This window comes from Apteryx rowi, unplaced genomic scaffold, assembly GCF_003343035.1.
Source record: "Apteryx rowi isolate R43461 unplaced genomic scaffold, aptRow1 scaffold_156, whole genome shotgun sequence".
Classification (NCBI taxonomy): domain Eukaryota; kingdom Metazoa; phylum Chordata; class Aves; order Apterygiformes; family Apterygidae; genus Apteryx; species Apteryx rowi.
This window is the reverse complement of record NW_020447819.1, coordinates 1,085,051-1,113,022: the sequence shown is the minus strand read 5'-3', so window position 1 is coordinate 1,113,022 and position 27,972 is coordinate 1,085,051. Positions and strand designations below refer to the sequence as shown.

Sequence of the window (27,972 nt, the reverse complement as noted above, 5' to 3'; positions counted from 1 at the left end):
CCGCCGCGGCAGCTTCAGCGGCAACCCGAGGCCGCGCTCTGATTGGCCGCCCCAGAGCACCTGATCAGGTACGCTGCGCTGAATGGCCACTGCCGTGAGGGCAGCCCGGCCTGGCAGCGCCGGCGGGGAAGCCGCAGGGAGCCGGCGGCTGCGTTTCCCTGAGGGGCAGAACGGCGGCCAAGATGGCGGCCAAAGCGCCGGTGCTGAGCTGGTGAGTGCGCCTCCTCCCCCCTTCTCCCCCTAACCGGCGGGGCGCGTCCGGGGAGCGCGGCGGGCCGCGGAGGTGCCCCTGCCTCCCGCTCCGCTCCGGCGCGCGGCCGGGGCGCGCATGCGCCAGGGAGCGGGGCGGTGCCCCTGCGGGGCGGCCCCGGGTCCCCGCGCCCGGCCCGCCCCGCGGCTGCGGGCGGGGGGGAGGGGCCGCCATCTTGGGCCGTTGGCGGGGAGAGGGGCGGCGCCCGGCGCTGAGGGGCCGCGAGCGAGACGCGCCGGGAGGCGGGCTGCGGGCGCGGGCTGCTGAAGCGAGTGGGCAGGCGAGGTCCCGCAGGGGGGTAGCTCATTCTTAAGCCTGGAGGGCGAGTTGTACGTCACTTAGTTAATTTGTGAGAAAGACGGGAATAAATCTTTCCTCATGCCTTGGAAGATAGTTTGCGTTGTATAATCCCGAGCGTAGGGAGCGCTACCGCACAGATGCCTGATTATTTATTTTTTTTAGAGCAGTTTAGAGGGCAAGAAGTCCTTAGGGTTATATGGAAGATAGAGCCTCTTTTCTGAAAAATTAAAAAGAGGATTGTTGTGGGTTTTTTTTTTCCAAAATTTCAGCAAGTTCAACCCGATGTTTGGTTTTGATTTAGCTGCATCTTCTGAAAGCGTGTAACTACAGCAGTGTTTTCTCTAGCCACATCTAGATTTTATACCCATCTATTAATGAAATCTTTCCAGTGAAAAACCAGTAAGGGGTTTTATTTTAGTACTGAAGACCAACAAGGGATTAGACAATATTTATGTAGCATGTGTAGGAGGGAATGTGTAAACACTGTAGATAGTCTCCAGTTTTTTATATATGATTCTGTTTTGTGTTTCTCAGGGTCAAAATTTGGCCTTTAATTCATTGTGCATTGCAATGTTCTTATTTTGTTTCATTTTCCTTATCAGGGATATTTTACCAAAAAATGGTACTGAGGTATTTTTCTCACGAGAAACTTATGAAAAATACTCATTGGCCCCAAGCCTCTCTGAGCTATGGACTCTGTCAAACAGGTATATGCTGTTACATTATAATTCCATGCTGTTTCTCATCACCCTTTTGATGCATACTCTTACTTGTTCTGGGTTTGGTTTCCTTTCAGTTTATGAAAAGAAAATCTCCCGTTATCCCGGGAGATACCGTTATCCGGCTGGTTCCGGACGTAGTCTGCGGGCCGGTCTGTGCCTGGCCGCACAGGAGACCTCCGGAGGCAGGAGAGTGGGTTGGGGCCTCTGGTCTTCTGTGTTTTTTGGTGGGGTTAGGATTTGGGGTGGATTTTCTTTTCTTTCTTTTTTTTTTTTTTGGCTTTCTTTTTGCGTGCCAAAGAGGGAACAAGTTTGACAAACACTCTTAGCTAGCCACATTAAAGATTCTGTAACCCATGAACTAGTTCTAATTCTTTTTAGAAATCTGTGTCCTGCTGTCTGTCTCTGACTTACCTGGCTTTGTAGAAGGCTGCCAGTACTGTCTACACTGAAATCCTCTTTACTCATACCTTTGGGAAGACGCTGACACTATTTACATAGACCCAACCGTGTGTTAGCTACAGTGGAGACATGATTAGTTCCCTGACTAATGAGTAAACTATGTAGATTATTGCCTGAAGAATGGAAAATGGAATGCTGTAGACAAAAATGATTTTGGTACAGATAGTATTGATGGCACACTCTTGATATCTTACTTTCTTAATGTCTATTAGATAGAATCAACATTTTTTTGGCATAGTGAAAAAGTGTAGTTCACATGCTACTGGATTGCAAAACTGGAATATTGGTTTTAGGCTTTTTTTTTTTTTTTTTTTTAAGAAGTCGTTAAGCTAGCATAGGGAGGTACAGCTAACAAGCTGCTTCTGGTGGACCAGCATTCATGGGATTGAAGAATGGGGATGGAGACCGAGATAGCAACTGTGCTGTGTGTGGGGAAGTTCTGTGTGTGCAGAAGTAATCTGTTCCAAAGGGGAATTGCCCTGGTTTTCTGAGCTAACACCGAGAATGGGATTTTTAGGGAAATAGCGGTCTACATCACATGGCTCTGCCTATCTCACACCTTTAGCTAGAGAAAAGGATTAAAGTAGTTTTCCTGGTTCATCTCTGTCAGAGTAACTTTCCCTGAACTGGCAGAGGGACACGATCCTCATAGCTTGCTGCGGGCAGACTGGATATTCCTGCAGGATTCTTCCTCTAGATATGTACAACAGAGGATTTCTAGACTGCATGACTGCAGTTAGGAGTGGGGTTATGTTCAGTTGCGTATGATAAAAGCGGATTTATAGTTTGAAGTGGGGTTGCGACTAGAATAAGTTAGAAAATGCTGGAATTGGGTTGACTGGCCGTAATCAGAGGAAGAGAAATGGAAACTGTTGGGGCAAATATGAAAGTAAAAGCTGCAGGAAGTTTGTCAACTTGTATATTGGGATTTCTGATAAATATTTACTAAAGTGAATGTTCTCTCACCATAGAAGCTGTGAAGACAGGTTGCTGATAAAATGAAGGAGAAAAATTTAAGCCGTCAGCTCAAATAAAGGATAATGCTGTAAATATGGACAGAAAAGCTCTGTCAGATTATTTTGGTTTGCACCCTGATGAAGGTTGTGACAGCACTGCATACTGGAATGATCTCGATGTGCTGCCATTTCATTCTGTGCTGAATACAGCCAATTTAAGCTGCTAGAATTCCTTGACATTCCTACATTGGCACATCTGAGTCAGCATCTTGTCGCTGCTGCAGCTTAATTAAATTTGCCAGTTTGTGCCACAAGGATGGACATATTCTCATATTCAGAGAGACAGCTGTGAAGTATTATTAAGAACTGTGGACGTGATACTGTTGGGTTTGAATAACACTTGAGACGTTTTCTACTGCTGAAATCATATCTTAAAAATATATTTTTTCCAAAATCAGCAGTTAATGGTCATTTTGTTAACCTTAAATATTTTCTCTTTTAAGAACGGTTATTTTATATAGAGAAGAGATAAGCTGGTCTTCATATCCTGGAGTTGTTTTAAGAATCAGCATTATAATGTGACTCCTTTGTTTTTAGGGCTGCTACCTCACCTTGCCTTAGCCCAGTGTTATTTAGGGGAACTGATTTTGGCATTGTTTAGAATTGAAAATGGAACTCTGAGCTGTGTACACTATTCTTAGGAAAAATCTTCACCAAAACCTAAAACTTAAATTGTAAGAATTGAATAATTTTAATTTACTTCTTTTACAGTGAAATAAAGGCTTGCTAGTTAAGGGGTTATTGTTTACTATCATAACTTTGTTTTGTAAGTTAGCCCTTTCTAAGTACAAATTGCTTCTGAATACAAACAATCAGTGGTTAATAAGGAGGGTGTTCCGGAGCAAAGAATTTGAGTTTCGTTGGCTTGTCACCTCAATATTCAGTATGCAGACTACTATATAGGCTTTTTTTTCTTTAAACAAAAGTTTTCTAATCAAGTTCAGTAATCCTATGTCTCCCCCCACCCCTTGAAATCAGTGGCAAACCTGCTGTTGGCACTAAGGGTTAGTGTCATTGTCTAGGTAAAGTTTCAGAATATGAAAATTCCTATGACATAGGGTAGGGGTTGGAAAATTACTATCTCCCTTACAGTGCATTTTGCTGGATTTGAAGTTTAAGAGCTTGCATGAGTGCCGTTATTCTGATAAATATTCATCATCACACATCAAAAGTGTAAGTTCTTTTCATTTATTACTTTTCTTTCAGACAGACAAAGAAAAACGTAGAGGTGTTGGCAAATGCTTTAGAAGACAAACAGACTTGTAACGTGCAGGCTGCAGATCCGGTTGAGGTGAAGGCTAAAACTACAGCTGATGATCAACCTTTTCCAGAACCTAGACTCCCCTATCCATTTACCTCTTGTTTGAGTGAGAAGGAGCAAAAAACATATTTATATCTGATGACTAAGTACTCTAAGAAACCAAACCATTTTCAAGTTAATGCAGCAAGTCAAAGAGAACTATTCACATATATGGTAAGTGTTATGTGTACATGTATATACACACAAACATCACAGAAAAGAATTACACATTTTTTGTTATTGTTGCAAAGAGTAATGGAAACGTAGCAAAAATTGTTTTAAAATTCAGTTTGTCCTGTTTGCCTTTTGACCTATATTCTTACGAATGATAATAATGTTTAAAGTATTCAGGATAGCATTTTTCATATAGGTGGAAAGTGTGTATTGCTATTTAAAAGTGGTTTTTCTTTTTTTTTCCAGCAGTAGTATTCTAAACAGCTTACAGTAACTGTAGCAGCTGTAGCTCTTTAATGGCTGATTTAAAACAAATTAATGAGAAGAAAGTTTAAAAATTTACCCTAAACTAATACTATGATTGTAGCCTTTCATAATGGCACGTAGCAGTCTTATTATGTTAGAAGGTGAATAAATTTTAATGTGATCTTTGACATCACCCTAATGGGAACTTTCCTCATTAGCGCGTGAGGAGACCTGCATGTTGACCTTCTACGCTTGCCACATCCGAGCTCGTTGGAGTAGAAAGGCACAAGCTCACTCTTGCTGCTTAGTCTCAGCAAAATTGTTTAAATAGTGAAAGACTATGTTTCGTGTTGGTTGGCTGTATCATTTTAGTTGACTGCTGTATATGGTAATTAATTAGCAAATGTTTTTGAGCCACTGCGTTAGGTATCCCATGCTTCCTCGCTAATGTTAATTCCTTTCTTTCCTGCTGTAACAGTGGGAATATCTATCCCAGGCAAATCAGTACCTGTTGCGTTGTTGTTACTAACAGTGTCGTTGCTTATGAAATCAGGGCTCAGTGGCTTTGTTGCTCTGTCATGTAAACTTGCTCCGGCAATGTCTTGTAACGTTTCCTTTGTTTAAACCACCAATGCATAATCAAAAGAAACTTTTTATTTTATGTATTTATTTTTAAGGAAGTAAACCTAATCTCGTAAAATTCTGTGTTGAATTTGGTGAAACTCTGAACACTTTCAAAGATTTGCCAAATTGAGCAGCAAATGGGATCTGTGCCCTTCCTCATACCATTTCCTGTACTATTACTCTGGAAGTTTTGCTGTTTGCCTACCCAGTATAGGGGATACCAAGTAAAACTATGTCTTAAAAATTTATCTTAAAAACATATCTTAAAAACTATTTCTTTTCCCCAGCAAATGAAAGAATTAGTAAACACTGAAATTGCAGAATTTATGAAATTTGCCCAAAATGCTGCAAAAAGCTGCGCCCAAGACTATGATACCATCTCTGAAGATGCGCAACTTTATACTGAGGTAAATGGCAACACCGTGTTTAATTCCTTCCCTTTTGAAACAATCGTATTGAAAGATAACACATACACTGCTCGTGGGAGCTGATGTTCCCAGAACTTTTGCTGATTCTGTCTTGAGATGAAATGTGAGAAGTCTCCTAACCGCGTATGCTCTCCAGTGTGGCTGGCCCCACAGTTCAGATGTAGCTAATAAGATATAAGTGAGGTCATTGAATGCAATACTGTACAAAGGTTTAGTTAGCCACCAGTAAAGGATATGACAGCATTGTTTACATTTGGCAAGGAAGAAATTACATTTTAAGCATGAATTGACATTGGCAAGCTTCTGGGCCATGTATTGGGAAGAATGCTAAGCTTTCCTCTAAACTAGTATGTTATGAAGTTACTTTTTGTCAGAGGCTATTCAGGCCTTAATCAGAATAATCTGCAAGTTCATGCTTTCTTAAATATCCAGTTTGATGATTCTAAAATCAACAGTGAATGAAACTTTAGACCTCATTCTTCCAGTTTGGATTAACATATTTTGGGAAAAGAATTCCAGAATACAAGTTCATTAAACTTTTGCATCATTGGGTTGACTTTCTGTTGCTTACATGAAGCAAGGCGAAGACAACCTTTTCCTAATTCCTGCATCTTCTCACTTACAATGGTACATCTTGAACAGTCAGTAAAAAAAAGTGATCTGCCATGTCTTATTCATAACACCAAGAATACGAATGGCTAGAGCTGTGTTTCTGTTGTATTCTGTCTTCATTTAAGTAGAAGAGGGCTTACTAAAACAGTTTTAGATTTGTTTGAATTCCAAGCTTCTTTTGATCAGAGAACAAAAAAAATAATTAAAATATTTGTTTAGTATATAATTTATGTAAATATTTTCTAATAGTGTCTTACCTTAACTGAAGTGACCTAGTTAAATACTTTTTGCTAAAATTTCAGTCTTTTCTAGTAAGTGCCACATTATTTTCTGTTTTACAGAATAAAGTGGAAAAATAATTGCAAATATTACAGAGTAGGGGCTTTAGTTAAAATCAGAAAGATTGCTTTTATTTCACCATAACATTTTATTATATGCTTTTTAAAGCACAAGATAAATTTGCTCTCCTAATAACACAGTTTGACACAAATGTTGTTGTGTTATCACACATGGGATGAAAAGAATCCTGCTTTTTTGTTTAAAAAAAATTGGGATTGTCTTCATTGTTTTATATCTTACACTGTGCATCTGTTTTTCTAAGGCAGTGATCTTATCTTCTGGTTAGGAAAATGTCTCCAATCTTTGTCTTGTTCATAGTTAAGCTCTTGAATTACATCTAAATATGTGCTTCCATTTCATTTTTAAACAGTACTTGCAGAAACAGCTCATTATAGCTACTAAATAAAAATGAAATACTTGAATGCACAATTCAGATATCAGTAAAATCTAGCTCAGGATCTAGAGTTGACATGAGAGCAAACTTCAGCAAATATAGACTCTTAATATGTTTTTACCTTTTACAGCTTTTACCTGGACTAGTATAAATGAAATAGACTACTATTTGTTACTATCTAAAAGCCTGGCTAAGTAAACGAACTGGAAAGGTAACAATAACCAGTTCAGCACAATTGGATTCAAACTGTACTGAACAATCTTTTTATGATTGGTCTAAGCCTCTGTGTATACTTTGTGAACCTTGCATGTAAGGGGTTGAGGAGAATTTAGAATACGCTTCAATTCTGATACTGGTGATTGTAAGATTATTATGGAGTCTTATTGCATTGTTATCTCTTAAGTCTTTAATTTAAATGCTACCCAAAATCTGAGAATTTGAACTCGTATGTTAGCAGTAATCTGGGAAACAGGTCAGTATTTTTTACAGAAAGTATATGCAAATGTAACTTGCAGATTTTTTTTTAATGAAATTATTATGGAAGATAGCAATGCATAAACTGTTTTTTTTTTCCTTTCTTTTTCATTAGAAATTATTAAGTGCTTGTATTGGACATGTGCAAAAGTATCCTGAATTTTACACGCTTCAGGAAATCATAAGTATCATGGGAGGAAAATTTAACACACAGTTGACCTTTAGGCTGGAAAAAAATCTTCTTGTAATGGTAATACCTTACATATACCTTTTGTTTGGGGATTATTTTCAAATAAGGATTACATATGGATTGCATTATGCAGAACTTTTTTATATATATATAATGTGCATTATTCAGTGCTTGGGTTAGGGGTTACAATTTATAATGAAAATTGTTTGAGTAGAATTAGTTAAAGTATTTGGCAGTAAGGCTGTAAATCTGTTATGTTACGTGTTTCCAGCAAAAAAAGATTACATTAACTTTTTTTAACTATAACATCAACTTTATAATGTGCCTGCCTAGTTCTTCATATTTTTCATTATGAAAAGTGGAATTTTGGGGTCAGTGTGATTCCAGCTGAAGGTGTTTTCTGGTACTGCTTTATTTTGTTCAAGGGTACAGCAAGACGTGGTGAAACACAATTTCCTACCATGCCTGTTCAGCTACCTGTAGATTATAAAACTGTTGCATCTATTATAACTCCGGAAAAAAAGGCTTCTATTATGCACAGTGTGAGTAACCTTTTTTGTTGTCATTATTATGTCATATATTGTAGAGAAGAGTGTGTGAGGTGGTTTTTTTCTTTCTTTCTTTTTATGTGGCAATGCTAAGGTTTTCTTGTTTTATTTTTTGTATTATTTTTATTTAATGTCATGCATAACAATCACACTGCCTTCTTCAAAAATTGGAATATCATTAAATTTTTGAGCCAGTGTCTCTAGATTGGACTTCCTCTGTTCTCTCAATGAAACATTAGAGAGGTCCTTTAATTAGAACAGACTGTCTGTGAAATCTATCTAGAATTGTTTATCATAATATTGTTCCTTTTAAATTTTGCTTTAAAGCAAAGGCCAAAGCTGGCCTGTGTGTGTGTATATATATGTATACACACATATACATGCATGTCCATGTAAAAGTTTCTGTTTAAGAAAGAAGTCCTAATGATAGTAAGAAATATTTTAAACTCCTTATGTTAACTTACCCTGGGAATTTTCTTGCTAAATGGCATAGACTGCATTTCTGACTTGAATAATTTTTAGGTTCTACTCCATTTTATTGTTAAATATCCAGTGTTGCTGTCTGTGTTCTTCCACAGAGAAAATCATATCAATTAGTTTTCTCATTCTGTAGAGCTTGTTTGTTGTCTGTTAGGTTAAGGAGTTTGTTCATATATTAGAGACCAACCTTTCAACAGAGAGACTGTGACTAGAAAGGAGGTTGTTGCTTAAGAAAGTAGCAGAGGTCCAAGAGGAGAATGATGCATCACAAGAGGTGTTAAAGCTATAAGCAAAGAATATTACTGATGTTGTCTGAGGTGGCAAAATAAAAAACATAGCTAGTTTTTTGTTTTGTTTTGTTTTTTTCTTTTCTGTCATGGTCCCAAGTGCTCCTGGGCTTCTGTTTTCTTCTCAGTCCTTGTCCAACTTCCTCTGCTCATGGAAACCATGTACACATTATTTTAAATACTCTTATAATTTCAACTCTGAATTTGTATTTTTCATGTTTTTGTATTTGTTTTAAGATTCCTGCTAGGTAATCTATATTTAAAGAGCTGTTCAGTTTTAACCACACTTCAATGTTAGGCCTCTTTTTAGTTTACTACTTAACCTGTAAGATCTGTAATATGTGTGAGTGAATCTCCTTCCCCCACTTCTGCTGTAATGCAGTCCCATATTCCTCTATCATCCATATTCCTGTTCAGCCCGGTAATTCAAATTAGTAGGAATGAATTGAAAGATAAAATATGCTGCAAGGTAGATGCAGACAAAATCCTTAAGGGAGACTTTTTGCTTTTTCTTTTGATTCTGAACCCTGACAGAATGATGATATTTGGGCATTTGTAGGTTTGGAGCTTTTTAATTCATGTTTTCTTCTATGAATTTAGATTTATATATGTCAGGCTATAAGAGCCTTTTTCTTAAAAAATCTTTTAAAAATCTTTTTTTTTTTTTCTGGTTTAGGATATTAGTTCAGATTCAAATGCAGAAAAACTTGCTTTGAAATACTGTCCTCAAGTTGTTCTAAGTAATCAGTCATTATTTGCTTTACTGAATAATCATGGACTAAACTACAAAGAACAGTGGGAAATTCCAGTTTGTATTAAAATGATCCCTGTTGCAGGTACAGTATGCTTTTGTGTTATAGAAATTGTATTTTTGTCCGTGAAGTCTTTTGTGTATTCTCATAATCCCTTTCAGTTGACTGAAGAGCCTAAGTCAAACAGTAAAAACTGCTGAGAGAAGGTAGGAGATAGCCTGGTTTAGCTTGTACAACAATAAAATAGTTTACTTTTGGTTTTATTCAGGAAGAAGAAGAAGCTAAAGGTAAATGAAAATCCTAGTTGCAATATAACTTCAGATTCTCATGCTTTTCAAAGAAGCAGCCTTTTAGAATGCAGCTATTGGAAAACAATTTCTCTTAAGTACTTCCATGTTCTTTAATCTTAAAAATCAAATGAAGTAATAAAATTTGACTGATTTAGTTCGCACATCTTGAAGGGCGAAAAACTGAAGTTATGTTTTTTAGCATTAATCTAGTAAAGAGTCAGAGAACTTTTGTTATTTAAAGAAAAATGTTTAATTGCAGTTATCCTAACAAATACACGTTAAAAATCCATTGCTGAGGTTTGTGCTCTATCCTCAGTGAGGAAAGCTGATAGCAAAGTCATTTCCTATTTTTCTACACACTATTTCACCTTATTACTGAGAATAGTAACAACCTCTAGAGGTATTGCCATTAACATTGTGTTTAGACACACAGCTATTTTCTGTTGGGGGGGGCAGAAAGACGAGTCAGTTAAATGCCCTTTTGCTTTTTAAAACTGTAAGCTCTACTCCTTGAAAATAAAAAAATCATGTGAAGCTGTTAAAGCTGTCAGATGAACTGATTTCAATAAGCTAAAGAGAAAAATTCTGAAGTTTTATGAAAAAAGAATTAATAAAGTAATGAAGTAGCAAAATTTTTTCTGGAACTGAAGGACCAATTTATGTCATAGAGTAACAAATTCATATTGAAAGTTGGTGGAGGATGCTCTTCCCAATTGCAGCAAAAAATATTTTGAATAAATTGATTAGCTCATCTGAATATTCTACTTTTGTCAAGCACCCTGTCAGGAATCGTAGTATAGATTTCTTCTCCTATTTCCCCTTTATTATTTTTTTTTTAATTGTAAGATTTGCAGATAGCAAACTACTGGATAGCAGGCAATGAGACTTAAAAATAAATAAATCAAACAAAACCCCCCAAAATAAACTCATGGATCTGAGGTTCAATGCATGCAAAGGAAAAAGAAAATATCTTTTTTTTTTTTTTTTTTTGACTGAATACAAGGAATGTTGAATCCTAAATTATTTTATAAATTCTCTATTTGGAACTGCATTTAAAATGTGATTGTCTGTTAATCGGTTCTGTTTTGCTGCTGCAGAATCATAATAATTCACACTGTATCTAGACATTTTCTGTAGTTAATGAGGATTTGAATGTAATTGGAATTTGAAAGAGTAATTTATTATTTAAATTATACAATGATTTTTTTTCTTTCCTGTATTATTAACTCTCTTTCCATTCTTTAAAAGATGGCAAACCAGCTAAAGTAGTTTATGTTGACTCACCTCTCCTGAAAAAGGAAATGACAGTAAGAGAGAGGAACCAAATCTTCCATGAAATTCCAATGGACTTCCTAGCAACTAAAAAGTCTTACGTATCGATTTCTGATGTATTGATGGACAAACCAGCTGAGGAGAATAATTTTCAGTGGGATGTATGTAGCTTCACCTCTTTTTTATTTTTCCTTAAGTTTACAGTCCTTGAGCTTTATATATTCTGTGATAATAAACAAATATTTAGGTTTCTCCCTGATAGCTTTTCTACTTTTGAGTTACAGACCCTATTTCTTAAAAAGTCTATCTAGTTTCTTGAAATGCTTCTACAACATCTTTATCTCAGCTTTAATGTTTACATCATTAAAATATATTTTCAACTGCTTTATTTAGATGGAAAAGGCTTTACAAATTTCATTTCTATGTTGAAAGACCTTTTAACTCCTGAGGTTTAAGATACTCCACTTTAAATGTGGTGTGGTTTGTTTGTTCATTCATTTTCCAATTACTTCCTCTGTCCCTCAACAGTCCAAATGTGGATAATAGAACATTTCTTGCATGTTTCAAATTTAAGTATTTTATTTGCGGTTAATATGTTCTATTGTCCTCTCCCCTCCCTGTGTTAAGATACCTTCTGACACCTACCAGTGCAGGAAGGTTCCTGTTCCAGATGACTCAGGGATGGATTTTGATGATGATGTTACAGAACTAGAAACTTTTGGAGCAGCAGTCAAACTCTCAAAGACTTCTAAAACAGAAAATACTTTTCCTAAAGTTGGTAACACTGGTCCAGTTTTGTCACGTGAGCTAAAAATGGACAAAAATTTGACATCTACCATAGACAATGGAGGCGAAGAAGGAAGAAACACAGTTTCTGAGCAAGGATTTTCAGCCAGCAAAGTGCAGCTTCCATCATTTAGCATTCTGTGCTCCAACCTTGAAGAAAATTCATCTCATAAAAGCTTTCATTCAGAGGAGGTAGAATTGAACAAAGCACAGCACATCATGACAAAGGAAGTATCAGAAAATGAAACGAAATTAAATACTTTATCTAATGCTGTTACTTTCAAGAAAGAGTCTGATGCTGCACAAAAAGATAAGAGTTGTGCTTCTTTGTGCAGTAGTGACACCGATGAAGATCGTTTGATAATTGATACAGAATGTAAAAATATTGATTATTGCAAATCAGCTGTACCAAATACTATTTCCAGTACCTCAGCAGAGACTTCCAAATTGCCTTCCTCCATCCGTATTCCATCAGAAAGCATAGCTGATTCCTCAGATAACGTGGATCAGGAGAAAAATGCTTCCAGAAAGCCTACAAAAAGGTTGTCCAAAGAATTTGATCCTGTTGGACAGATTTTGAAAATGCAAACTGAGCTCCTCAAGTCACCGTCCCAAAAAGCTCTTGTGCAGCCACTAGTGAGCTGTGATAATTCTAACTCTGCACTAACCCATGTGCCTCAATCTCCAAAATCATCGGTGATCTCCAGCACGGAAACTGCACCAGGCCCTGCCTCAAATCCCAACAGCTCGTCTAGAAATACCTGGACATGGCTTTTCCAGGGACCTCCAAAGAGTAAGTAACATTGTTTGTTGTGTAAGGAGTAAAATTTTAAATTTTCTGTAAAACTTAAGAGAAACCCATTTTAATTCTCTCCCCTGGAAAACATCCTAATAGTACCTCTTCTATGTTTGTTTAGAGATGTGACTTAGGGTTTTTTTTTTTTTAATAATACCTTTTCTATGTGAAAAATACTGTTTTGTATGTGTAAGAAAAAGAACATTTTTGTAGCTGTTCATCTGCAGAGTTGTACATGAAATGTTATCTTATTTTACTACAGAGAAATGTAATGTTGTTATATGCAAGGATTTTGAGCAAGGACAAGTACCTGTTGGTGGGGGGAAAAAAGGAGAGTCTGGGAGCTCTAGGTGTTATGTACTATAATTTTCAGTCCATTAAAGTGAATGTGTTATGACTATTTCAACAAAAAAGAAATGGGTACTTTTACAGTGCTACTGAGTAGCTAGTGCCTAAGACAAATGAGAATCAGTCTGTTAGCATTCTGTTTAAAGCAAAATAGAGGAAAAGAAGTCATTTGATACTCAAATGAGTTGCTTTTCCTCAGAAATTCCAACTTTTTAGTAGTCTGGTCTGTGAGGAAGTCTGCAAAAATAGTCCCATTTTTTGAATGACAAGAAACTATTTACATTTTCTGTAGGAGGAAAAATTAATCAAATTACACAATTAAAAATTTTAAGAAATCTTTAAATTTGTGTGTCTAAGTTCTGAGACTCCCAATTCAGTTACTGTTCCTTAGCCCCAGCAAGCGGTTGCAGCAGGCTGAGGAGGACACCCTACAAGTCACCTCTCCAAGTTTTCCAGCGTTTAGCTGGAAATTGAACCCGTGCTATACCCAGATCTCCACCCAGAACTAAGCCTTGAATATCCTAGGGGTCATGAAGTTTGAGACCTGCCCGCATGCCCGAGTTGCTTCTGGGCTCTGCGCAGCTGAACGTACAAAGCCTGTGTCGTCTCGGGTAAGCCCGCAGGAAACCAGGCAGGTTGCGTCAGCACAGATTCTCTTTTCGCAAGCTTTTAATTCAAGTGAATCTCTGTTTTCTGGTGGCAAACATGTCTCACTGGGATGTTCTGACCAGCTGTCCATTCGATCACATAGGAATTAATCTGTCTGTAATGGAGATAATTGGAGATTGAAGTTTGGGTTTTTCTGATTTAAGAAAAAGGTGGCCACTCTATAGGCTTTTAAACAACACATCATTTCAATGTAGAGGCGTAGTGTAAGCCTTGGCTGCATCCCTGCTGTGGTGTGAGAACTAGCTGCAGCTGGGGGGGGGCGGGGGGTGAGGAGCCCCTGCGCGCTGCAGAGGAGCAGCAGCGGGGCTGCAGGGGGCTCTGAGGCATTCCTGCCTCCCGGTAAGGACACAGGCTTGTCTTTCCATTTCCTTTTCTGCTCGTGGTTTTTAGGAGCATAGAGCCAGTGAACCTGTCTGATCTGGTTGTTGTGTGTGGTTAGGTCATCAGAAAGAGGAAGGGACAGGATGATCCTTTAAATTAGTGTTTGTGTTGTGGTGGCTGGGGCAAAGGAGAGTAAAGTGTAGGGAAATGTGCTGTTAGCAGAGATGGAAATGTAAAAGATAATTGTAAAAATTTCATTTAATACAGCTTGCTCTGTTTCAGCTGAAATTGTCTTATCTTTACCTACCTTTAAGTTGATTTTAATTGAATTTTAACAGTCATTAAAATATACTTGTCTCCTCCCCCCCTCAATTTGAGGGATTGAGTTGTGATATTCTCCTCCTTTTAGAAAGCCAGAGTGTGGAATTCAAGCATTTGACAATTGATAATTGTGTTTTTTTGATAGAGGTGGTGAAACCAATATTGCTGAGAAGCTAAAGTGTAACTGTGTGAAAGAATAGTAAGCATAAATTGTTCAACAGAGTGAAAGTTGCATAGCAAGTTAATAAAAAAAAGCATTTTTTTGGCAGAAAGCCAGAATTAAGTTAAAAATTTTACTAATAGAAAATTATTTTCAGTCATTTGGATGATAATCTCTCATACAGGGTATATATATTTATTCAGAGATGTTCATAAGCTCTAAGGTTCATGTTAAAATGTACTTAATTTTATTCATAGCACTACAGCAATATCTATTTGTAGTTGTAGTTTTGGCACACATTTCCGCATACCTACAGGACAAAAAAGCAGAATAGGATAAATTATTAATACAAAAAGTTAAATAGGTTGGTGTGTATTCATTATATATTTTTAAAATGCTTCATTAAAGTACATCTGTAGGATGCAGGGATGTTTGTTTACCCACCTGAAAGTTGCATTTCGAGATCTAGAGTGAAGTGTTTCCTTTGAATGTGCTAGTATTGAAGCAAATTCAGCTTGGAATGCAGAGCTGAGCCATTTAGGCATCTATTAATGGGATTGTAGCTCTCAGGAGACATTCATTGTAAATAGAATTTTTGTTTCCTTTGTGCTGAGCATAACCTCACTGTGACTTAAACTCCAGCCTTTGAACTCTGTACAGGCATGGAGTCCCACAGCTCCATTTGCATATGCAGAAATATAATGATTAAGATAAAATATGTGGGAATATTTAATAATATAATCTTAGAGTGGACATTTTCCATTTTAATTTAGTTTGAAATACATAACAAGTGACCTTGTGCCTAATAGGATAGGGCTTTTCCCCCCGCTAAACCCTTATCAAACAAATTGCTTTTTTAAGAAGTTCTCTCTACTTCAACAGGAAAAAAAAGCTAGTTAGTTTTATGGTGAGCACTACAAATTTTTAATTTTCTGTTTTATGTATTTTCTATAGGAAAGCTGCCGAATGAACTTGAAATGCTTGTTGAAGACCCTTCAGAGTATACAGCACCTCAGGATGGCAACCTCGTATATAAGCTATTCAGTTTGGATGATCTGTTGTTACTTGTGCGTTGCAATGTGCAAAAAGTAAAGACAAGGCCACGATCTCATAAAAAGAAAACAGCCCAAAAGGTACAGATCTTGCTGTCAGCCTTTATCTATCTATTTATTCTTTTATTTATTTTTAACTGGTGTGCTCAACTGGAACTTGTTCCTTTAACAAACTGTCATCATTTAAGGTGTACTGAGTATCTCTGGAATTAAAGAGGGGGCATAATGCATTTCCAGTCCTTCATACCATTTGTATTGTCCCTCAGATAATTAATGCATTTGAATTGTAACATTTCAGTGTACACCTTCTTAAGTAAATATTTGCTGCAGGAAGGGAGGCAAGAATAACTTGTGATTTCTTTAGCCCCACTTGATTAGAACGGATAAGCAGGTGTGATTCCGCATTTCTTACAACGACCACATTACAATAATAAGCATGGGTAATTATACTAATGCCAATTTGAACTATTCCTAAAACTTAATGCAGTAATTAGGTTTGCGGCCTAAGGCTTTGAGATTCTTCATGCCTGTAAGTACTTCAAAGCAGAACTGAACCTTGATATTATACTTAGATAAGCAGAGGGATATAGGATAGAATGAACTGCAGAGGATACATTTCAAAGAGGGTAATAGGTCCCCTTCGTCCCGCTTTAGGAGACTGTATGGAATACATCCTCAGAAATTATTTGTCTTAAGGAATAAAAAGCTTTAAATGAAATTGAGCTATTCCTCATTATGTCTGGAGAAGGAAAGCTTATTCTGGAATCCTGAAGAATTCATTTATTTTGTCAGGAGTCTTCTGAATGATTTGACAAATCTGGTTTGGTATCTCCTTCCCCCAAAAAATCAGAATTGTGGTAGGCATGCATACACTTTGTGAAGTATTTCTTCTTTATTAAAATAGAAATGTATCTTTATAACTCTTTGATTGTTTGCTAAGATTTCCTGCTCAGAACTTTATTTTGAAGAAATATCCTCACTTTAATACTGATCCATTGCTTATAAATGCCTGTGAATAGCTACTTAGTTTGTTTCGTAAATCACACTTCTATGTTGCTTTTCAATATTTCTGATTTATTTGATGTCTTTCTCAGCACTGATGGGGGAGGTGGTATTAAAAGCTATATTTGTTAAGATAATACCTCCAGTGGTGTTGTAAGATTTTAATATTTGCATACCACTTCTAACTTTTAAAGTGCTATGCAAAAGTAAAACAATAACTGTTCTTTTTTACTAGCAGGAGAATAGCTTTTCTAGGAAAGACTGACATGTAGATTAAAAAGAAAATGAGAGAGAATGAAGACCTGTAGAGGTGCAAGAGAAATCCTGTTTGCGTTTTGTCGTTCCCACTGGCCTATGCTTTTATGGACAGGCAGAAATGGAACGCTGTTGTTTGTTTATTTTTAAAAATACCTGATGAAAGTTGAACTCCAGACTTTCAGTGAGAAGAGTCTTAAGTTTTTGTCTGTTACAAATGTTAATTTCTGATTTCAAATGAGATTCCAAATATTAAGTTCTGATTTGAAATTCTGACGTTGAGCATACATGGCAGGATGCCACTAAAGTAATAAGTAACTCAAAATATACTACCTGTTTCTTCCAAAATTCCTGAAGAGGGCAGTAGAGCATAGAAATGTGAACTTCAAAATAATGTATTCTTATGGAGAAATTACTTTAGCTTTAAAATTTTATTATATGTAAAAGTTTGCTGAGGCGCACGCACACACACACACATATATATATATATGTATAAAAAAATACACACACATCTGTATACACACATACATTTTTTTCTCTTTTGTCCTCCCTTATATAGAGTCTGTGTAGTCTTAAATTCATCTTATAGATTTCATATAAAGTGACCATTGTACATGATCTGTGAAAAGTCTGTGCTGCTTTAGCTGTAGTGGAAGATCATGATGATTATGAATTACAAAATGTAATTCCAGTGTGGTATTTATTCTTGGACATTGAGTGGTCATTTCACTTGTTTTTTCACTTTTATAGCCTATTCCACTATTCCTATTGCCAAAACTAGAATATCAAGCCTATTATGGTGTTGAAGCTCTTACAGAAAGTGAAGTATGTCAACTGTGGACAGAGAGCATGTTGCATTCTGAATGCTCATTTTATATTGGTAAGCATGTGTCAATTTTTGTTTAAAAAATACGTATATATGAATACTCGGAGAATAACAGAAGAGAGATACTTATTACAGGTGTATTCCATATGTCATCCTTATTTCTTTTAGTTTTCTAAACTTGTTTTTCACTTTTCTCTTAAGTTTGTACTGTGTCTAAGATTGCTAACTTCGAAGAACTAAATTCAAGCTTACAGATATATTTGTCTTTGAAAAGCAAATAAATGCAGTTCTTGAAAATAACTGCTACTAGATGCTTTAGCATGAAATAGCATCACTGATGCCCAGAAGCAATCTTTAGAACTTGAAGTATCTTTGATTTTGATAGCTGTAATATTCCTCAAGAGCTCTGAGCACAGGATGATCTTCAATAACCATGCATTTTCCAGGTTCTCCAGTTTCCATATCTAACTGATCCATGAAATATTATTTTCTAATATATGATATGACTTGGAACATCCCTGTCAAAGACATGGCCTTGGTAGCCTTTGTCCTGTATCATGCAGCAGATGGAAACGAGAGAATGAAATGGAATCTATGAATGGGAAGTGGTTTTGCATTCAGTAGGAATGAAGCAGGAAAGTACAAATATTGGGTGAAAGAGAAGACAGCTGTAAATCAGAGCACAGAAAATAAAAAGTCAATAAAGCAGGGATAAAAAGCATGGAAATGTTAACAGAAAGGTATCTTATTGTAAATGCTATTTTGTCCAGAAGCAAGACACAAGCCCAAGCATGCTAGCAGTATATGGAGAATTTCACTAACAAATTTCCATTAAAATTTCTGTACTGATGTTTGTACAATGACTTTTTAAAAAGTCCAGAACTACAGAAGCTTAAGTCCATGAGTACACTTGTTCTGTTTACATAGCAAAGAAATTGAAATCATACATATAAAGAATGTGGCCAGATTATTCTAAGAGACTTTTTTAAAGACCTGTTTGATATCAATAATCTGGTAGTTAGCAAGATTTTAAAAGCCAAAATTTGCAGCAGTTAAAGTGGTTAGTCAAAATGCATTTAAAATGTATTTGGCGCTTGGTACAGAGTGAGGGCAATCCTGTTTGTACAGTAGATGAATGTTCTACGGTTGGAACTGTCTCACTTTCCTGTTGTAGAAAGATTTGTCTTGTTTTTATGGTTGTTATGGCAGCAGTTGCGGCCTGTGGTTGCCTAACCTTTCCAGTTATGCACTGAATTACCATTTTTACTCTTCTAAGTATTTTCTCTTATTTCTTAGCAGCTCACATGAAAATACTGTTTTAGAAATGCTGAGTTATTTCTATTCTAATTTTTACTTACAGAGTTTTCCTACCTTAAAAATATAAGGTTTATGTGAAATCTGATACGTTTGGAACACTGGTTTTGTTGATTGCATCTACCTTTTTGTCTACTGTCCAAATTTAAAGCATGAAAGTATAAATGTAACTTAAAAGTAAAGTTTGCTGTTTTTTCCCCTCTAAAAAATCTTTGCACAGTTAAAATAATTATGCACACGATTTTGCAATTGTATATTAATATACTTTATTTAAGCAGTATATTTATATGGAAGGAATAGAATTTTAGAACGGGTAGAAGAAAGGCTGAATTTCACTGCAGCTTAACTCTTCTAGAAAACCTTGCTCATTATTAGCATTTGCAGAGTCACAAGCAGTGTGGGGAAATAGTGAAACTGTAGAGAGAGGGCTAATCTGCTTATAAAGTAACAATCTAAAAGAATGCACTTCTGTCTAATCTTCCATCAGCAGCAGGATACTTAACATATGGCTTGAGTGCAGAAGCTTGAGGACAGCTCATCCAGCCAACGCCCCTTTTATAGAGGCTCGAGAGTATAGGAGAAAGCAGGTTGTGGGCGGCAGGAGTTGCTCTGGCATTAACAGTCACCACCCTCACCCCTTCCGGTAGAGAGGTTCCCCCGTCTCCCGGAGCGTGCGGACACGTCCTGGCCATGAAACGGTGCAGAGCCCCAGGCGGGCAGGCTTCCCTGAGCTGCCCTCCACTGGGCTCTCTTTGTTCGTGTGCTGTGCTCGGGGGAAAAATGTCAGCGAGACTGAGAAATTCTGGTTGTTCCTGTGACGGTTGTCAGCTCTTGGATGCACTTTTTCCTGCAGCAAGCCCTGAGGTGCATAAGGGTTTTCCTTTGTGTGCTCCTGGGAAGCAGGGGATTACTGTACGTTCTCGCTGTCCTGCACGGTAAATCGGCACTCCCAGCACGAGGGTGGGCCTCCTCCTATCACTGTTATAAAGTGTCTGTTACAGATAGGGAGGAGGACTCGCAGCACGTAACCAGCCTTCGATACTGGCAGAGTATGTGGTTTATTTAAGTAGACAAATTGGTGATTTTTGGTACCACTGGTTTCTAGTAGAAAAAGATTTAAAAAAAAAAAAAAAAAAACAGATGCGAGTATATAAATGTTCTTCCACAAAATTGGTCATTTATCACAATCTTTTTGGGGAAACTGTTGCCATATCATACTTTAGGATTCTTTGTGCTATCCTTGAGAAATATTAAAAGGTAGCTGTGAAATTCTGCCTTCCAGTTTGTTTCTGGGTAGCTTTGAAAAATATAGTGTTAGTGTCCATTTAGTTAGAGAGGTCTTTACAACAGAGAGCCTTTTCCTGAAGTGCAACTGACAATTCCCTGATGGTGAGAATGTTTGTATGTATTACAGACAAAATAGGGTGAATATCTCATTCTTTAATTTGTGCTTTTCAATTCATTACTCTAATACCTGAAAGTAAAAAGGCTACTGCCATCATGCTTTTGGTGTAAGCAGAAAGGCAGATTTGTGCTAGTCATCCTCTTAGAGCATGCTATAATTTAAATTATTTTGAGTGAAATATTATGTCGTGTAATAAATTAAATGTTTAAGTCAGTAACAGTAGAGCAACAGACTTTCTTAAATTTACCCCATAGTATGAGTGTGAAGGTATGAAACAACCATGTCAAAACTGTGATCTTACCACTAATAATGCAGTACCTTGACAACTTACATCATCATTCAGACTGTTCTGAGACTGTATGGGTTTTAAGGGAAGCCTTTTAAATTGAAGTTTTGAGAGCGCAGTAAGTGTCACTGTTAAATTGCTTGGGAGGTCTTTGATCTTGAAAGAACCTCAAATCCTGATGATAACAATCTCTTGCATTGCCAAGTAAGAGTGGGTGGAAAGTTCTTTGGACCTTGGTCCGTGCCCCGTAACTGTCCCGCGTTGTGGTTCGGCGCTGCACAGATGTGTGTGGCCGAGGGAAGAATCTCGGAGCTCGGCCCAGTGACTCAGCAGTGCTGCCAGCTCACCAGATGAGAAGGAAAACGGATGTGTGACTGTGGCCTCCTTCATAAATTGCAAAGTGTGCTATTACGGCAAATTTGTGATTTTCATGTTCTCAAAGAATGAACTGAGAGCGTGCACAAAAGCAGAGATGTTATCATGAAACAAACTTAAGAGCGCTCTCCTTCTGTTGCTGGTAAAGCATGTTGCTCAGTTGCTGCTTTGAGACCCCTTGCTGCTCAAGTAAGAAATCCTGCATCTGCAAAGGAAATAAACTCTGTGACGTGTTTCCAGAAGAAGGCAATCATGCTTAAGTAGTAAATAAAGTTGTGATATGCTTTGCTGATTTAAAATGGGAACATTTTACCCCAACCATTATTTCTTTATTTGCATTAAGTGCCTAAGTGAAACCTATTACAAAAAACTAGTTTACTTTCACCTGAATAGAATAATATTGGCTTTTAAATAAAGAAGATTTAAAAACTGGTTGGAAAGAAGTACTTACTGTATGCATAACTTACTGAATGAGAAGTGTTTTTTATCAGTCAATGAGTATAAGATACAATAATGCAAAATAGATTCGAGTAGTTCATAGAGTTTTGCTGCTATGCTGTCCATGAATTTAGAAATGGAGAAGATTGTTATTTGAGAAGAGGTTGACAGGGAATGGAGAGTACAAGCAGTTTGGGGGGGGGGGGTTTATAATGACTTCAAGTTTTTTTCATATAGACAGCAATGCAAAATGTTGAACGTAGCCAGTTAGTCTTGCACAAAATACTGATATTAAGAAGAGTAACAAATATACAGTGCCTAAAAGAAACTAGTCATCCTGATAAATAAAGTAACTACATGTCAGTTATTTTGCACCATTCGCAAATACTTTTCACTGTACTAATCTGTAAATGAGCAAAATTTTTATTTCTTTCAATTGCATTATGTCTACAAATATTAAATGATGCTCTTAGTATTTATTTGTTCTCTTTTATTTTTTAATGTATTAATTGAATATTTTTTTCAGGACGTATTGATGCTTTTACATCAAAGCTTATTATGCTAGAAAAGATATCTCCAGAAATTTTAAGAGAAAAACTTGGACTGATTAAGTGAGTATTTTTCAATAGCTTTTTAACAATGAATTTGAGACCGTAACAAGCCTTGCAAGTTACTGCTTTTGTAATATTTGTGGGTTTTTTTCCTACTTACAGGCCTGCAAATTCATTAAATATACTTCATCACATCTTAAAGAAAGTGTCTGAGTAAGTACTCCATTATTGTTCATTGTATCTATTTGCAGCGTTACCCAGGTGGTCCTATTTCTTCTGTAGAACGGTTGTCTACTCTGATTGTTGTTGCTTCAGGTACCCTAAAAGTTTTACAGATTCTTTCAGGTCTAGCATAGCGTAATGCAGTAGCATGTAAAAATGCACTTAGGATTACAGGTTTTGAATAAAAGATGCAAAAGAAAAAGAACTTGATTTTTATGAACATCTTCCTCAAGAGATGAGACTTGATACCTTGGAACTGATTAAACAGTTCAAGGAGTGAGTTGTACTATTACATACGTAGGCTAACATTTAAAACTTGTCCTTTTGGTTTTTGATAGTCTTTTGCTTAGTATGTAGCAATGATACTGACTTTTGTTTGTTCCCTTCTGCTTAGCTTATTACAGCAGGGTTTTTATATATGTGTGTGTGTGTCTGTGTCTGTGTGTATATATATGTATAAAAAAAGTTGCAGCCTTTCTCTTGCTGCTTCCTTCTCTTTATTTAGCGGCTTTCAGACTGCAAGTAGCCTTGTCATGTCACCTCGTGTGTGTGTAATTTTTTGTGAAGCAAGTTTCTTGCACTGTATGTGAAGCATGTTATTTTGCATTACATAAATTTTCTTGTGCTTTTTAATCTCTGTAGCTTTATGATTTGTGACTAAGATTTTTTTATATGGGGAGTTGGTTGAAATTTATGTTTCTGAAAACCTGCTTAATCTTGTATGGATTAAAGCACTTCTGTTCTTTGTGTTGATATGCATATGTGCATTAGGTGTCCTCAGGCATTGATTAGGTAAAGAATTCTATATTTTGCTGCTTATGGGTAGTTTTCAGGACTTGCTTAAATGTTTTGTTGAACTGGAGCACAAATAACTGATGATGACAAGCCATACGTTGGTGATAAATTAGTACATTGTAAATATATACACTATAAATACATAAATTAGTATGTATTTATCAATACACTTTAATTCATGCATTTTTGACTGTAGTCTTTTTATGAAATGGGGACTGATGTGTAAATATATAAAGATGGTTTCCTTGCCATTAAGAAATTAATAACTATCCTAATCAAATGGTCAGATGAAACAAAACAACTTAAGGAGTATTTTAAGACTTAAATTTTGATCTATATCACTTCAGTTTGCAGGAGGGCTCCTATTTATTGACTCATGCTGCAGGAGATTCATCAGTTGCAATCTATAAGAGTTCTCTTGACAAGGCGACCAGAGCATCCTATAACTTGCATAAGGCTCACTGCGATCTGCCTGCTGTACCTGCCAGTCTGTCAGTCCCCTGGGTGCCTCTAGATCCCGGCCTCCCTTTACCCTATCACATGAGCCATGGGAGAGTCCCATGCACCTTTCCACCCGCACCCCAAGAGGCCGTGCGGAAACAGAAGGTCAGTAGCATGCGTGGTGGAAGATCAGGTTAATTGTTTCGAAATAATCTAGTTCAGGCCATTGGGTATAGCTACTGTATTTGTCTGTCGCCTTTGTGGGTAAGAAAGACTCTTTAGAGTACTGGGTCTGCTGCAGGAATAGGAAGGCCTACTTAAAAAGAGTTTCAGGAAAAAGGATTTCTCTCACCTAGACCTAAATGTTTACAGTAGGAAGACAACATTTAAGCTTGTTGTGCTGGACTCTGTTTATTATTAACAGAGAGAAAAGGTGTGTTTTATAGAGATCCATCTCCACACCAGGATGGGCCTCTTAAGCAGATTATATGACTCATGCTGTAGACTTTTTGTTTTCTCTCTAATGACTACAGAAGGAGTCTAGATGATTAACTCAGTGGTAGACAGGTAGAAACTAGGTAAGCTGAATCTTATTTTCACTGTCTATTCCATGAGTAACTATATTGAGCTCTTACTCCAGTTCTCTAGTGTACATGACGTGTTTTTTTAGAAATACACTTTTTTCCCATTTGGTGGCAAAATTCTTTCAAAATGGAGTTTTGCATCTTAAATTTATGTGGACTAATAATACTTTTGGACAGCAAAAGAAGGTGGTGAATGGGTTTATTAAAAGCTGTGTAATATATGGGTTTGCAGTACAGCTGCACAGAGATAATACTTGCATTTACAAGGATTTTCTCCTAATTTTGTCTCTATGGTAGTATTTTTTTGTTCATTTACCTTTTTCTCAAACAATTTCAGGAAGGACCTTTTAGCCTGGTTTCCTGTTTTTCAGTCCCAGTTCTGCCCCTTTTCCCTCTTACCCCCAGATCTCAAAATCTTGAACTTATTGGGCTATTTCAGCCAAAACTGACATGTCTTGGAGGCCTCAAAGATATTAAAATCTAAATGGTTTTGTGAAAATAAGTAGGTAGAGGGAGAGGGTGCTGCTCTGAGAAGGGCTGCAGTGAGCATTGAATCATAGTACTTTTATCAGAGAACCCATGCGGGGGAGAGGTGGTGAGCAAATCAGCCCCAAGAAAAAAAAATGTCAGAGCTTTTGCATTATTAGGTGTGGGATAATCATAGAACAAGACAGAAAGTCAGAAGAAAGTACTCTTTTAAAAAAAAAAAACAAACAAACTGATATCTGATTTCAGCAGATAGTGGAGTATCTCGAGTCTGGCCTTGTTTGTAATTTTATGTAAAGCTCATTTAGGAATAACAGTGATTCTCTGCACCAAAAATAGGCTTTCCTTTTGGCCCTCTAAAGTATGTTAATTGCCATTAATCACCTGGCTCTGCGCTGAACTCTTTCACTCTCGAGGAAGCTTTCACTGCAGTTCAGATGGCTTCCCTGACATACAGAAAATTGAATTCTCATTGCTATGCTGTTCCTTACACAATAAGACAATCATAACAATTTGTATATAGTACTGTTTCTAAAACAAGAGCAGTATGTTAGTTTGTATCTGGAGGTATGGGAGTACTTTAATTTAGGAAAATACAATTTTTGTGTCTCAGGCGTAAACATACAATTGTGTGTGGCCATCTTGTGCCTTTTTACTGAAAATGAGCAACCTCACAGAGCATGTGTATTCTGCATTTCTTCACAAGAGCAGTTTAATCTAAAGAAGTGCATCGTTTTAAATGTTTGAACATGAGCTTCATTCCAGACCTTATTAGGTTAAGTAAACATGCATATATCCTAGGTCACTAAGATCTGTTTTTTGTTGTTGGGTGTCTTTTTTTTTTTTTTTTTTTTTAACAGTGTAGAATTTAGTATGAGAAGCAAAATTAATTGTCTGCATCTAAAGAAACTTTTGATAGAAGTCCTGTAGAAAAATTTTTAGGATCCCAACGTGCTTTGTAATTGAAGCTGGTGAATAAATGATGCATATCATGCTTTGAAAACTTCCTTAAGGTCACACTCCTAGCTCTAATGTTTTGAACAGGTAGTATGACATGTTTAAGAAAATTTTCAAGCATTATTTTTTCTTCAGTGTAGATTTATTGATTTATGTAAAAGCTGCATGCTAACTGCCTCATTTAGTGGACTATGAAATGCTTTTTAGGCCTGGTTGTATGTTTTGGCTGCATCCTGACTTCATACGAGGGCACAATTGAGGTGCACATCAGTTCCTACTTCCCTTGTGCAGTTTGGTTTCTGCCGGAAGGAAATCCAGGCCTGTGGGCGAGAAAGGAGCGGGAGCGGTCAGATCCCCGGGTGACGGGACGGGAGGACCACATGTGCCTGTCAGGCGGTCCAGACCTAGCCTCCGAGTCTGGCTTGATCGACAAGAACTAGAAGGCAGTTTTCTGAAGGTAGTTGTGTATATTTATGCTTAATACAGATTTAAGATTTTTAATTCTAGTTCTTTTTTATTCTCTACTAATATGTGTCTAGATGGCTGGGGCAAAAGCACAGCTGGACACACCCAGCGAGGGACGGCCAGTAGCCATGGAAACAAAAGGCAATCCAGCCAAGCCTGCTGGAAATGGAGGTGTGGCTGCAAAGAAACCGAAGAACTACTGCAAACAAAGAATGAAGATGAAAAAGTCGAAAATGACATAAAAGAAAACTCAAGTGAAGTAGGAATAGTTAAGCCTTGCTGAGGTAAATATGGACTGGAGAAGGACAAGACAAAACAAAATATCTGGGACTTTCTTGCAGCATCAAAGGAGCCAGAACAACCTGGCAGAGAAGAGAGCTACAAAACCATGTTTAGGAAGACTGAAACATTCTACAAACCTTTAACTCTTTCTTACCTTGGTAGATGCATTTCAAGTGCAAATCTCTAATTTAGCTGTAGAGGGAAAAAAAGGCAGGTGTCTGCAGCTGAGGTTAGGGGACAGTAGTACCTTCTGCAGGTCTCATAGAAAAACTTCATCTTGAAAAATAAAGCAGTGGTTGACAGCAATATCTGCTATCAGTACAATAAGAAAAACACCTTTTCAGCTTTTTTAATTCTTCTTCCAGGGTTACTACAGATTTGCATTCTGATAGATTTTTAAATGAAATTTTGTGTCATAGGTAATGTACGTAAAGTGAATAACTTGGAGTTAATTAGTTTATCATTTTAACACAGTGTTCTGCCTTTTTTTTTTTTTTTTTAAGGAAGTCATATCACTTACAAAAAGCTGTTTATTTTTAGGATGATGTAGCAAATGAGGTTTGGGGAACAAAAGCTGTGCATATTTGAAAAGTATGTGCCATAAATTTTCACTAGGAAACTTAGGAATACAGCAAAGTATGAAACAGTTTTAAATTATTTTTATACTTTGGAAAAACAGTTTCCAAAAATTGATTGGATTCTGACATATCTTCAAAACTGAATATTGCAGACATTATTTACTGCATTACTAAATGACTAGAACCTAAACCTCATATCAGACTGCATAGCAGTGTGCTTACTCAAAGTTTGCGTGAAGGAACAAATGATAGGGTCAAGGCCTTAGTCATCATTCCAAAAACCCAATCTACCTAAGCTGTGCTTCAGCAGTTCACTTGAAATTTGGAGCCAAACTGACAGAATGAAGTTAGGAGAAGAGAATACTTAGGTCCTGCAAAAGGCCAAGCAGCATGATGGCATATTGCTTCCTAGTGAATAGCAGTTGTGTAGAAGAATTAAAATTTTTATGAATGTTACTGACAGAATGCATCGTAATCCATGACACATTTGTAACTTAACATGAATCGCTTGTTAGGGAAGAGTTCTGTGCGTTACAGCTGTTTTACAGTACATACTTCCAGTGTTTTATCAGATAGTAAATTTCAGCAGAAACAATACTTGAAATTAAGGCTGCAAAATTATATTCTCTATCATAGGTTTTGTTTTGTGTTTTCTGGATTTCTGCCTGTAACTTCCTTGGGTATTGTTTTTAGAGGGGCTCTTGTATTCTTGAAAGCTTCAAGAATGAACCCAATAAATTATTTTCTGTTTCCCGTTGTAAACCACACAACCGGTTTTGAATGTCTGAACCAATTTTGGTTTGGATGATATTCTGGTGAGCTGTTCATATGTATGCTTAAACTGCTAACATGAAGAACAAGCGCCTTAACAAAGACTTTCTTCCACGTCTTTTATTTGGACTAAATAAGTTTAAAAGTCTACACATCTGATCAGAGTTCTACTCCTCTGGTCTTGACATGACACATTTTAGTATTACAGAAATATAAATGAAATATTTAATTTGTTTACTGAGTTATATGTTTTATAAAATTCTGAGGACAAGTTCTTTAGGCTTAAGCAATGAATGTACATTAAAAACTATTCTCTGTGAAATATAAAA

The 27,972-nt window shown here is 36.9% G+C and overlaps 1 protein-coding gene across 11 annotated transcripts; it reads left to right on the top strand.

Moving 5' to 3' along the window:
- ICE2 (interactor of little elongation complex ELL subunit 2) lies at nucleotides 1-27,972 on the top strand. Of its 11 annotated transcripts, none has more exons than XM_026059325.1 (15): nucleotides 2-211; nucleotides 1,153-1,257; nucleotides 3,954-4,221; nucleotides 5,379-5,498; nucleotides 7,454-7,588; nucleotides 7,954-8,070; nucleotides 9,520-9,679; nucleotides 11,134-11,318; nucleotides 11,785-12,736; nucleotides 15,513-15,691; nucleotides 17,618-17,747; nucleotides 22,038-22,122; nucleotides 22,225-22,275; nucleotides 23,427-23,685; nucleotides 25,755-26,071. In XM_026059325.1, exons 1-15 carry the CDS (start codon nucleotides 183-185, stop codon nucleotides 25,782-25,784), a joined length of 2,805 nt encoding a protein of 934 aa, XP_025915110.1. In that variant the 5' UTR covers nucleotides 2-182; the 3' UTR covers nucleotides 25,785-26,071. The 11 variants fall into 11 exon arrangements, 7 of the variants coding, with proteins under 7 accessions (XP_025915110.1, XP_025915112.1, XP_025915111.1 ...); XM_026059320.1 differs by lacking the exon at nucleotides 25,755-26,071 and adding an exon at nucleotides 26,087-27,972 and having other exon boundaries at nucleotides 5-211; XM_026059323.1 differs by lacking the exons at nucleotides 2-211; nucleotides 25,755-26,071 and adding exons at nucleotides 498-579; nucleotides 26,087-27,972 and having other exon boundaries at nucleotides 3,958-4,221.